Below are 12802 nucleotides of genomic sequence, written 5' to 3'. Positions count from 1 at the left end.
AATCACATTAATTAGTATAAAATTTACTATTATTAACAATAGGCCCTACTTAATTGTTTAATGTTGCTGGATATTAAGCCTGGTAGGTATTTATGTTTATTAATTTGTACAGAAACAAAAAAAAAAAGATTCCCAAACAAAGTTTTATTTTTCAGAAATAAAGAAAATAATACAAATCAATAAAGAACAGTTTTCAAAAGAATATGTATAAAAGTAATTATTATAAAATAGGAATATAGCATTGCATAGATAAAAATAAAATCCTTGACACAAACAATATGAGGAATATTTTTTATCAAAGAAGAGAAAAATATATGATGTAGTTTGAAAATAATAATGTACAGAATGTAGCTTTTGCAGATTATAATGAAAATTCTCATGCCTGTATAATTTATTGAGTAAATGAAGCAAGGCCCAAAACACTAGGCTAAATAATATGCATGGGACAGGCATTGAAAACTACAAATTGCATATAGTGAAGGTTACCCTATTTATTGGCTATATCCACAGTAAAGATTTATGGCTTTATTACCTGCTTGTAAAATTGTTAAGGAAAAAGTGAAGTATTGTTAACGGCACATGTTGTCATTTGTTGTGTTCTCGGCACATGTTGCCATTTTGTGTGTTCTGGGAACATGTTGCCATTTTGTGTGTTCTGGGTACATAATGACATTTTGTGTGTTCTGGGAACATGTTGCCATTTTGTGAGTTCATGGAACATGTTGACATTATTTGGCTGTGTTCTGGGAATATGATGCCATTATTTGGCTGTGTTCTGGGAACATGTTGCCATTTTGTGTGTTCTGGGAACATGTTGCCATTTTGTGTGTTCTGGGAACATGTTGAAATTATGTGGCTGTGTTCTGGGAACATGTTGACATTATGTGGCTGTGTTCTGGGAACATGTTGACATTATGTGGCTGTGTTCTGGGAATATGTTGACATTATGTGGCTGTGTTCTGGGAACATGTTTGTTTCATTTTCAAATATTATAATAAAACATTTTTAGAAATTCTATATTAGGAATTGTGTATATATATATAAATTTATATATTTAATAAGACAATTGGATGAATTATAATAAACAGCAAAAATGATTCAAATAAGTTTAGAAGTATTTGGCTTGATGTCCCAACAGTGAACTGTATTCCGAGCTTGTTTCCCTAGTGATAACCCATCTTTTTTGTGCCACCCTTTCAATCAAATATCCAGCTTTTTCTTGGCCTGTATCATAATGCTGGTCATAGACTTGCTTGATTTGTGTATCACAATATGATTTTGAATGTTCTTCTGTAAATGAAATAAAGACAAAATATTTTGAAATATTCTTTTGTGGAACTAGCAAGAGAAATACATTACAAATTTATATTACTATCTCTACTTATTCTTTACTATAACTAATTACTTTGAAAAGATAAAGCACTGAACATGATGAATAACAAGAAACAAACATTATCAGCAAAGATTATAGATTTAAAATTGTGTTCATTCATATTGAAGATTAATGAAGTAGACTATCAATATTTACCCTCTTGATAGCTGATACTTTGATGTCTTTACTTTAAGCTTACACATCAGTCTCTGTGTGGTAAAATATGAAATAATATGCTTCAATAAAACTGTTTCAGTATATTAATTATATTAGATAAGTACATAGTTTTGAGCTCTATAACAATATGTGTTTCAATTATCATTCAAATATAATACCCTCTATGTTGTACAACTCACTGATTTATTAGAATTTAAGAAAAGACAATAATTAATAAAATATTTTGGAATAAAATCCATTATATTTATTATAACATACAATGCTATCTCTTGCTATAATAATTACTTTAAAAAATGGGTTATGCCTATAGTACAGTTACCTGAGGATGAAACTAGGCACAGTGTATAGTCCACGGAGACTGATTAATATCCCTTGTAATTGAACATCAGTTGTAGTTATGAAATCTGGATGGCCAAACACACACTCATAGTCCTGAAAAGCAATTTACACATAGATTAGCAAGAATATCTCACAAATTATTAAATTAAAGCTAACCCCTATTTAGTGCAGTCCATCAAAGTAGTAGCATTTTTGTTAAGTTGTAGACACAATACAAAGTAATGTTTGTTCTGTGATTTACATACTTTTATAAAATAGCAATATATATATATATATATATATATATATATATATATATATATATATATATATATATATATATATATATATATATATTCATTGTAAATTTTAGTTGTGTCTTGCTATTAAATTTATTTACTCGACTGATCTAAACTCACTCTATTTAAACATAATATAGTGGATAAGTATAGTGATTATATTATTCAGCAATTAATAGCAGGCCTAAAAAAATTTAAATAGTAACTTTTGCGAATGAACACATTAAATTCTATGTATTTCCATTTCTATGTATTTCCCAACTTGATGCATATTACTAACCAAGCATTAAACTTTAGTCCTAAACCTGACTCTAATTACCATTTATCGGACAACCTGAACCTTTGCGATACCATGTTATAATATATTATTTTAAAAAAGAGCTTACCACTAATTACTAAAATAAATTGTTTTTAGTATTAACTGAGCCACATACTATCTGCTCCTATTGTCATCACCAGAAATCCAGTATGTTGGCAAAGATTAGTCTCTAAGTTCCCTGCAACCTCTTTCCTCTCGAGTGCGGAAAACACTGAAATCATTAATCATTATTTCATTATGCCTAATAGTTTAAAGTTAGTATTAAAGTAGTACTAAATAGTACGAGTCTTAGTTACTATAAGTCTAATGATAATTATTATTGTGTATGCTTACATGCTTTAAGTTTTATGCACAATATTGGTATATAATATATAGTCTATAGTATAGGCCTATAGCCGAAGCTATAGAATATATAGGCCTATAAGCCTAAATATAACAGCAGCTTGAATAATGCTCATTAGCATTTATTCACTATAAACTATAAAGATAAACAAATGTTTCAATTTAATTTAATTATAACTAATAATAGTAAATAGGCTTTTTTCTTGTGGTAACAAATTTAAAGTATAGGGCAGTACAGTTAATATAGTATAGGCCTACTAAATTCTATATTTAAGTATGTGGGCTTTTCATTCCAATGCACCACAATAGATACCACACATGATCAAGCTGGACCTCTGATCTAAAGATTTAATAATTGGGCCTAACAAACAGTGAAACTACAATAAAAATCATGTAAATTACTAATTTAACTTTAACCTTCTTACCTCCGCTTCTCTAGAGTAGATCTAGATGGGTTTTTTATGCAGCCGTATGATTAGATTCTAGAATCTAGACTATATCCTAATAAACATGAAATAACTACTAACCAGAACACTAGATCTAAATTTCTATATTCTATGCAATATGTATTAAACCTATAGGCCTAATATTTATTTTAAATTCCTATGCGATGTGTCGTGAACTGTAGGTTTCATGTTATTTTTGTAATGGCGGAAATCAGTTTAAAATTTCGTTTCCTTCCTTTTGTTATTCTATTTATAGATTCAAACTGCTTAGAGACGGAGCAATTATCATTGAGTTAGTCGGCCGATCCACACAGGAAGTGCGGGTATATCTATGACTTACTCAGTGATCTGATCATTGACAGACACAGAGATAGCCATTCGCATGGGGTGGTTTTTATATACATAACTCTCTCTCTCTCTCTCTCTCTATATATATATATATATATATATATATATATATACATATATATATATATATATATATATATATATATATATATATATATATATATATATATATATATATATATATATATATATATTATATATGAAACTTAAATTAGAAAGTAAAACATATTTTACAACTGCGATTGTACACCTGTCAGCTCTTCCTATACGAAGTCTGCTGGGCAATGCTAGAATTTTCTTTCCACCAGTCTGATCTCAAACGTCTCCGGTGCCACGGCAGCCCCAAACACGCCCTGCAGTGTCGGCAGCTTCATGGGGTCGGCAGGCAGCAGCTGGAATCTGTAGAGGAATATTTGAAATTATGACGTTCTTGGTCAGTCTATGGAAGACATGGCACTTTTTGCTGGAATATGTAGAGGAACATTTGAAATTATGACGTTCTTGGTCAATCTATGGAAGACATGGTACTTTTTGCTGGAATCTGTAGAGTAACATTTAAAATTATGACGTTCTTGGTCAATCTATGGAAGACATGGTACTTTTTGCTGGAATCTGTAGAGGAACATTTGAAATTATGACGTTCTTGGTCAATCTATGGAAGACATGGTACTTTTTGCTGGAATCTGTAGAGTAACATTTAAAATTATGACGTTCTTGGTCAATCTATGGAAGACATGGTACTTTTTGCTGGAATCTGTAGAGTAACATTTGAAATTATGACGTTCTTGGTCAATCTATGGAAGACATGGTACTTTTTGCTGGATTCTGTAGAGTAACATTTGAAATTATGACGTTCTTGGTCAATCTATGGAAGACATGGCACTTTTTGCTGGAATATGTAGATGAACATTTGAAATTATGACGTTCTTGGTCAGTCTATGGAAGACATGGCACTTTTTGCTGGAATATGTAGATGAACATTTGAAATTATGACGTTCTTGGTCAGTCTATGGAAGACATGGCACTTTTTGCTGGAATCTGTAGATGAACATTTGAAATTACGACGTTCTTGGTCAGTCTATGGAAGACATACTTTGTTTGCTGGAATCTGTAGATGAACATTTGAAATTATGACGTTCTTGGTCAATCTAAGGAAGAAATACTTTTTTTGCTGGAATGTGTAGATGAACATTTGAAATTATGACGTTCTTGGTCAATCTATGGAAGAAATACTTTTTTTGCTGGAATGTACAGGAACATTTGAAAATGTGACGTACTTGGTCATTCTTGGAAAGAAAAGTACTTTTGTTTGGATTTTTTCGAGGGACATTTAAAAATGTGACCTTCTTAGTATTTAGGAAATGATGTGATATTTTTCGTTAGACATTTGAAAATCTAACGTTCTTTGCCGTTATAGGTATTTTGTTAATGAATGTCAATATTGAAACTTCTTCACTGGAGGTTTAAAGAAAACCGGTGAACTCGAAGTTTAATATATTTTGAAGTGTTGCTTTTCGATTACTTTGACATAGATCAAACAGTAAAGCGTTACTTGCTCAATTCATGTCTAATATATTATTTTACAAGTAAGCTTCGTTGTTACGAATAACCTGTTCTTAAGACTGGCTGTAATGTTTGATATACCCACATACCCCTACAAACGTACTAATGACGCATGAATCCCTACAAAATAAAAGTAGTTAAAAAGTAAATTAAATAACCAAAAGTACATCGCGTGTTTTTTTAATAGCTTTTAATTACCATAAAGCTGTTAACGGATACCTATAAGTTATTTAATAATTGACCCTATTGATCGGCTGTCCATTAATTAGGCCATATTAGTATCAAATAACACGGCAGCAACAACCAATTAGTGGAATGGAACATTCGATTAATTGTTTAAAAACTGAACACTCCAGACGTACTTTAATTTGAGCACCCTGGCCATGCAACATGTTTACACAAACTACAACATCGTGTCCCGTGTCACTATAGGGTTTATTGTACCATGCAATGGATTAGGATTTCTGGTTCTGTTTGGATTTTTAAGATTAGAGGATAAAGATAAAGCTGAAGTTATAAAATTTAGGGCTCCACATAGGAGAAGTATGACGCAATGGAGCCAAACCCTGCAGGAATCTACAGAGCCGAGGCCCCTTCTCCCACAGTGGTCAATAAGCCGACCATTGCTTTTAAAACTGTTTGAATTGTACATTCAGGAGGGTTGGAGTTGTCGAGTCGGTAAAGCTCATCGTTGCTAAACCGAAAAGTCTCGAGTTCGAACCCTCTGGCAGATGAGGTTCTTTAGCTGGAGACAGCCACTCTTCTAGGAGAGATAACTCCAAAACAAACAACTGCTGCCTAGTTGGACAAAGGCTATGGAAGCAAATCCAAAAAGAAAAGGCTGAAATCGGAGTCACTGGCCTTTATGGCGCATAACCAGTTGACACGTCTACTTAATTGTGTTGGAGGGGATCCCTTCAAACACTAGAATTAAGAACGAAGAAGAAAAAGAAGAAGAAGTGCATTCAGTTTTGAAGCGTTACATGTCGTAATATCAACCACTTGAAAACTCAACCCAATTTATTCTGCTTCTACTCTCTATTAAAAAAAAAACAACCCACAACAAACATATGACGTTTTTTTCCTGTTAGCAATATCGACCTTACACATAATGCTATATTGAAACAAATCTGACCCGCACCCATCATAATGCTGTCTGTTGTTCAAGTCGGAAAAACATTGCTATATTTTGTTAATTTTTAATTATATTTCACGTTTAGAGACAGTGTTTAAAGCGTATTGATTTCTTTTACCAACAGAATTACCGTTTAGCAATTATTTCCCTTTATATTATCACATTTAATAGGGTAGACAACTTAAAATTGATTCTAATATGTAGCAAAACAAGTAATAAAAAAATAACAAATTTGAGTATAAATAAATAAATGAGATTATTATTATGGGGTCGTCCAAAAATGACGTCACACTCGTAGGTGGGAGGGGGGGCGTAATTTTGTGACACTGTGTGATGAAGGGGGGGGGGGGGGGAATGTTCAGATGGTGTGACGTCACACTTTTGCATTATAAAAAAGCAATGTTAGAAAACGAGTTTTAGACGTTATTTCGCGTTTTAGGAAAAGTTTTAGTAAATTGTAATATGAATTGATTAAAATACTCTATTTTGACAGAGTTCAGACAAGAGTTTGGAAAAATATTGATGTTTTTAAAAAAATACAATTGCAAATTTGACGGGGGGGGGGGGGGGGATTGTAGGCTGAGGTGTGACGTCACTTTTGGGGGTGGGGGGGGGGAGATCTGGCTTTTTGTGACGATTTTAACAGGGGAGGGGGTAAAAAATCGTCAAAAAAAAAAGCGTGACGTCATTTATGGATGACCCCCTTACCTTACCAACATGCGGTTTTCTTAATTAAGCGTATATTTTTTACACACTTCAGAAATGCTGCAATTCGTAAACGGACTGTCAGTACTATTTAGTGTAAACACATTTTTTCTTATGTTTCCTAAACCTTTTTGAGTTTTCATAGAGGCGTAGCGAGGAGGGGGGGGCAGGGGGTGCGGACCGCACCGGGTGACACCATTTAGGGGGGGGGGGGTGACACCAAGGCAAAAAATAGCAAAATATATAGAGAAAAACTTGAGGGGGCGGTTCAAATCGAAAGCTTGAGGGGGGGGGGGGTGCAAATCGAAAGTTTGAGGGGGGGCGGTGCAAATCGAAAACTTGAGGGGGGGGGGGGTGCAAATCGAAAATTTGAAAGTTTGTCCCCGGGAAGGGTCGCTACGCTTCTGGGGGGTGACACCATTAAGTGCCGCACCGGGTGACACCCGACCTCGCTACGCCACTGAGTTTTCAAATATATGTATTGAAACAAAAAATTCCCATGGAACAATTACGTGCCATTCTTTTGTTTTAAATATTATAAGGGAGACAATGCATCATTAAATTTCAAATTAATCCACCAAAACAATTGGGAACAATTTTCGAAAAACAAAAACAAATTGTCGTTACCAAAAATTACAATTTTAAAATTGTATTGAACAGTATGAAAGTGGTCAGATGTGTTTATATTCCTCGTAAAAAAATGTTAAGATTTAAATACAATCAAAACTGTGATTTTTGAGCATCTTTTATTTGATAATAACCGGAAAAATCTTCTTAAAAGCATTTGTGGAACAGTGGCATTTGACTATTATGATTTTATTAATTTTTAGATTTTTAAAAGAAAAGTAATTAGACGTCTTGTATTGGATCCAGGGGCGTAACTACCATTTTACGAGACCCGCAATACGGGGGGAGAGGGAGGAGGTGGGGAACGCTTAGGGGGCCCAATAATTCCGACCAAAAACACAATGAATTTTCTTTTAATAAATAATGTTTCTCTTGCAGCTTGATAATGGTTTAAAAAAAAAAAAAAACCAGTTCTACTAAAGCAGTGATTGTTCTGCAGTAGCTCAGGGGTCGGCAACTTTATGAGACGGAAGAGCCAAAAGCTACAATTTACAAAATTTCACAGTTTTTAAAGAGCCACTAACATTTTTTATTTAAAATGGTATTATATTTTATTAGCTATATATATATATATATATATATATATATATATATATATATATATATATATATATATATATATATATATATATATATAAATATATATTACATTTAAAATAAATAGCTTAAAATATGAAACAATATTTGTTCATATAATAACATACACGTTTCGTCCAAAACATATTAAAGTACTTTTTAAAAATATATTTACGACGTTTTTGAAATTAACGACACATTCTCGAATGTAAAACTCAGGTAAACAATTTCTCGTTAATGCATGCGGTATGATGGTACCGTTATTTAGAAAAATGAAGAAAGGTTAACCATGGAACTGACCACACTATCCCTTCATTTGTTTCCCCTCAGGTCCCCAATGGTTACTTTTCTTTTTCTTTACTTTTAATGCACGCAATGTAAAAATATTTGTTCACATTATTTAATAATTAAAACCGTGGAAAGTTAGTAATAATTAATTATGGTGAATACATTTTTGATTATCTAATATAGGTTTCTTATTTTAAATAACTATCAGAATCGCCTGTGGTAAATAATAATAAAACAAGTGACCTCCCTTATAGTGTTCCCGGATAGAGAATGAGATTATTTCCCCTTATATACATTTTCATAAACATGGGACGTAAACTAGGTGTAGTGTAATGTTGGAATGCAAATGATTTTAAAACGTTGGTTTATAATGCGATTTTTTTCTCCGTGAACTTAGAGCTTGACTTTGGCGTTTCCGTGGCCCTACTTCGCAACACTTTAGAATGCTAGTCGTCAACATTAACCATAATTGTACACCCGTTTGTTCATTCATGTATACACGTGTGTGTTTGTGTGTGTGTGGGGGGGGGGGGGGTAACAACTAACTGATTTTAAATATAATTTAAGTTTAATGTTTAAAAATAAAAGCATTGAAATATTTAAACGTTTATTTTTTTTTTAAAAATACGTTTAAAAATAAATTAACTTGATGTGAAGATGTGGATTGGTTATAACTTTGAAAAATAATTTAAAAACAAAATGTCGACAAAATAACAAGTACTCACCTCTGAAACAACGCAGAAAGAAAGAGGAACAACTCCATCTTAGCCATGGACTCCCCCAAACAGCTGCGTCTGCCCACAGAAAAAGGTATGAATTCCTCAGGGGAGACAACTCGTCCCTGCTCATCGATAAACCTCTCGGGTCTGAAGCTCTCCGGGTCTCCCCACACGCGCGGGTCGTGGAAGATGTAGTCCAGGTTGGGCATGACTTGCGTCCCCTTGGGTACGGCAAACCCGCCGAGAGTCGTGTCCCGGTTGCATTCGTGGATTAAACCGTACGGGGTTATGGCGGAGATGCGCTGGAGCTCCATGATGAAGGCGTTGAGGTAGGTCAAGTTGGGCTTGTCGTCGAGGGCAGGAAGACGGCTGACCCCGACGTTCTGGAGAAGCTCGTGGTGGATGGCGTCCTGGATGTGCGGGTGGTGTAAGGAGTACAGCATGGCCCACACGACCGTCGTGCTGGTCGTCTCCGCCCCTGCCGCGAACAAATCCTCCACGGCCACGCTCAGTTTTTCCAGATCCAGGAGCGTCGCCTGGCCGAGGTGGGTTTTTTGTTTGATATCGGCCAGAAACGCCGCTATGAAGTAATCAGTGTTCTGTGGGTCGAACTCCTCAACAAACTGGGTCACGATTTTTTGTGTGTACGAACCGATTTCTTCCTTTAAAAGCGGGAGACTCCTCCCTTTAAATGGATCAAACGGAATATAACGCAAAAATGGGAAAAAGTTACAAATAGAGGTGGATCTAAAAGCGATTACAAATTGGTGATTGAGATCCAGCAATCTGTTAAATATCGGATCATCGAAATCAAATTTTTTACCGAATATCATAGAACAGATTATGTTGGCTACGCAAATATCCGTCAGGGGCCGTATATTTGTGGCTATACCTTTCAGTTCAGTAATCTCTTGCAGGTAAACAACCACGCCCTCGGAGATTTTTTCCGCCAGAATGTTCTTCCCCATGCCTAAATTCTTTAAAATAGTCATGGACGTTAACTTCAGTTCTTTATAAACCGACCCAGACGACAAAGCCAGGCCATTGGTTCTTCGCGGTACGTACTTGGCAATGAAATCTTTCGTGGACCGGTTAGAGAAAATGTCCGCCTGTTTGACGAATGCCTCTTTGATGGTCTTCACGTCGTTGAGTACAACGAAAGAAGCCGCACCCAGCTTTAGGTGAAACACATTGCCGTGTCGTCGAGCCCAAGATCTGAAGATCTCCCGTGGATCTTTCCCCAGCAAATACAGGTGTCCGATCACAGGTAGGGCTAGACCAGGGGAGGGAGGGGAGTTGGGTGGGGGATTGTGTAGGTAGAACAAGGTGGTGAGGGTGAGCAGGATCAGACACATCCACCAGTAGGCCGTGAGCGCTGAGACGATGTCTTCAAGCATTGTGGCTGTAAGTATTAATACACGGAGAGTATGGCAAAGTGTAGAACCAATTTATGAAAGGATAGTTTGGTCAGCATTTCGCCCAGCAGCCTTTACTTTTTCTAACGTGAGTCAGGTACCCATCAGAGCTGAGCGGCCTCAGGGACATCCGACAGTCATGAGTCCGGATCGTGATTCGAACTCGAGACTTTCGGGCTAGCAATCAGGTGAGTTTTTTTTTAAATATAAAATAAATTTTAAAGGTTCAAAAAAATGGATGCAGATGGTTTATTAATTAACAAAAGAATTTTTTTTGAACTTAAACATTTAAACGTGAAAGATGTCCTTAGACAGACAACACAAAGAACTGACGGATTTTGTCTATCTTAACTGTTTAAAACATATCAAGCTTAAATAAAAACTACTTACAGTAGGCGAAATTCAAACTAAACTAAGAACCACAAATAGTATAGATCTAGATATAGAGTTGTGTAGTGTGCGAGTGAACAAAGTGTCACAATATGGACTCGTACAACATCTGCTGCAGAAATATGACTGCTAACAACATGCTGTGGCCATGAACATTAACCTGCACTTTTGTCCAAGCCTCGTTTTGATGTGCATGTAACATTCCGTGTCCATGAACTTTAACATGCACCTTGCCATTAACCTCTGTTTAATACTTGTCCAGGAATTCAACCAGGTTTAAACATGCGCCGTTACCTTGAGTTAAACAATATTTTTCTCCTCCATCCCGCAATCCCCACACCCCCACACCCCACCCCTTCTCTATCACCCCTAACCATTTGTTACTGAGGTCACGGTCTACTTCTCCAAGAGTGACTCATCCCGGTTGGTATATATATATATATATATATATATATATATATATATATATATATATATATATATATATATATATATATATATATATATATATATATATATATATGGAGAAATCTTGATTTTGATTTTGACCAAAATAAAAGTTACCATTACGAACCTGGCGTACCCATCAGGGAAGGGTGGGCTCAGGGACGTCTTATTGACTGGAGCCCGGGATGCGAACTGGAGACTTTTGGGTTAGCAGCCGCGTGCTCTATCATCCGACCACGCCGTACCATTTCACGAGCAACGGGGATCTTGTCCTTGTGATCACCTTTGTTTAACTTAACCAGCAAGAGAGTCTGGTACATTTTGACACGAACGTTCCACTGAACTGGAAGCAAGACGTTATCCTCCATGTCAATTACCCCCGAACAATTCCTCTGGATTAATTACCCCCTGTCAATTAACCCCCCCCCCCCCCATCGCCCAGTAGGACATTCCCTCCCCCCCCCCCCCCCGGGTGATAGATTAAGGTACAGTTAGGGCAAGGGTTTGGTTTAGGGTTAGCTTTAATTATAGGGTTGGGGTTTTGGAGGGAAGGTTTAGTGTCAGGATTCTTGAGCTAAGGGGAAGGGTGTGGAATGGGGTAATTACTCAGAGGTTGGTGGTAATTGACAGGGGGTAATTGCTTCGGGGGGGGGGGGTATGAGTGTGGGAATTGACGGAGGGGGGGGGGGGGGGGGTAATGTCATAGACCACCACTGAACAATTGTGTATAACAGAATACAACACTAGCACCTAATTCTATCAATTTTTAGTTTCTCTTCTAAATCACTAACAATGATCTCAACACTAAACTCGAATAAGATGCATACACCTCAAATAATAAAGCGGACACATTTAGCACGACAGTGGAGATTACTTTATTAGAAAACTGTGAATTAACATAAAATACAACACTAATGAAGCAAGTAATTAATTAATGAAGTATACAATGGTTTATTATTTTTATAGAACGATAAACACTGAAGTGTTCCCAACTATATATCCATTGTATTTTTTTTCAAGACTATTTTTAAAAATATGACAAGATATTTAATTATAGTTATAAGAATTGTACCCTATTAAAGCAAGCAGTAATATTGGATTATAAGAATCATACAGTATTATATTCAGACCGCAGCAAAATAAGCAACAATTATCATTTTTTAAAAGTCACTAATGTGACATTGTTCTAATAAAATATTTTTATGTTTGACTGGTTACAGTGTGAGTACTTTTTATGCACGTTTTTCGACACAGGTGCAGTGAAAAAACACACACAGATTACCAATTAAAGTAATTAAGCCGTCTAGTCATCCAGC

The 12802-nt window shown here is 35.5% G+C and overlaps 1 protein-coding gene and 1 long non-coding RNA gene across 3 annotated transcripts; both read right to left on the bottom strand.

The window, feature by feature from the left end:
* Positions 1 to 475: 475 nt before the first annotated feature.
* Positions 476 to 3629, bottom strand: LOC131941030 (uncharacterized). Of its 2 annotated transcripts, none has more exons than XR_009386607.1 (5): positions 3253 to 3629; positions 2553 to 2696; positions 1869 to 1981; positions 1529 to 1581; positions 476 to 1290 (listed from the first exon to the last, which is right to left on the bottom strand). It is a non-coding gene; the product is annotated as an uncharacterized LOC131941030 (long non-coding RNA). The 2 variants fall into 2 exon arrangements; XR_009386608.1 differs by having other exon boundaries at positions 3355 to 3629.
* Positions 3630 to 3863: 234 nt separating this feature from the next.
* LOC131941042 (cytochrome P450 2U1-like) lies at positions 3864 to 11137 on the bottom strand. Its single transcript, XM_059300025.1, has 3 exons — positions 11040 to 11137; positions 9241 to 10636; positions 3864 to 4020 (listed from the first exon to the last, which is right to left on the bottom strand). The coding sequence occupies exons 2-3, from the start codon at positions 10629 to 10631 to the stop codon at positions 3909 to 3911; spliced, it is 1503 nt and encodes a 500-aa protein (XP_059156008.1). The 5' UTR covers positions 10632 to 10636; positions 11040 to 11137; the 3' UTR covers positions 3864 to 3908.
* Between the last annotated feature and the right edge of the window lie 1665 nt (positions 11138 to 12802).

Source organism: Physella acuta, unplaced genomic scaffold, assembly GCF_028476545.2.
Source record: "Physella acuta isolate Inbredline_101_S28 unplaced genomic scaffold, ASM2847654v3 ptg000342l, whole genome shotgun sequence".
In the NCBI taxonomy this organism is placed as follows: domain Eukaryota; kingdom Metazoa; phylum Mollusca; class Gastropoda; family Physidae; genus Physella; species Physella acuta.
This window is presented reverse-complemented; position numbering and strand designations above follow the sequence as displayed.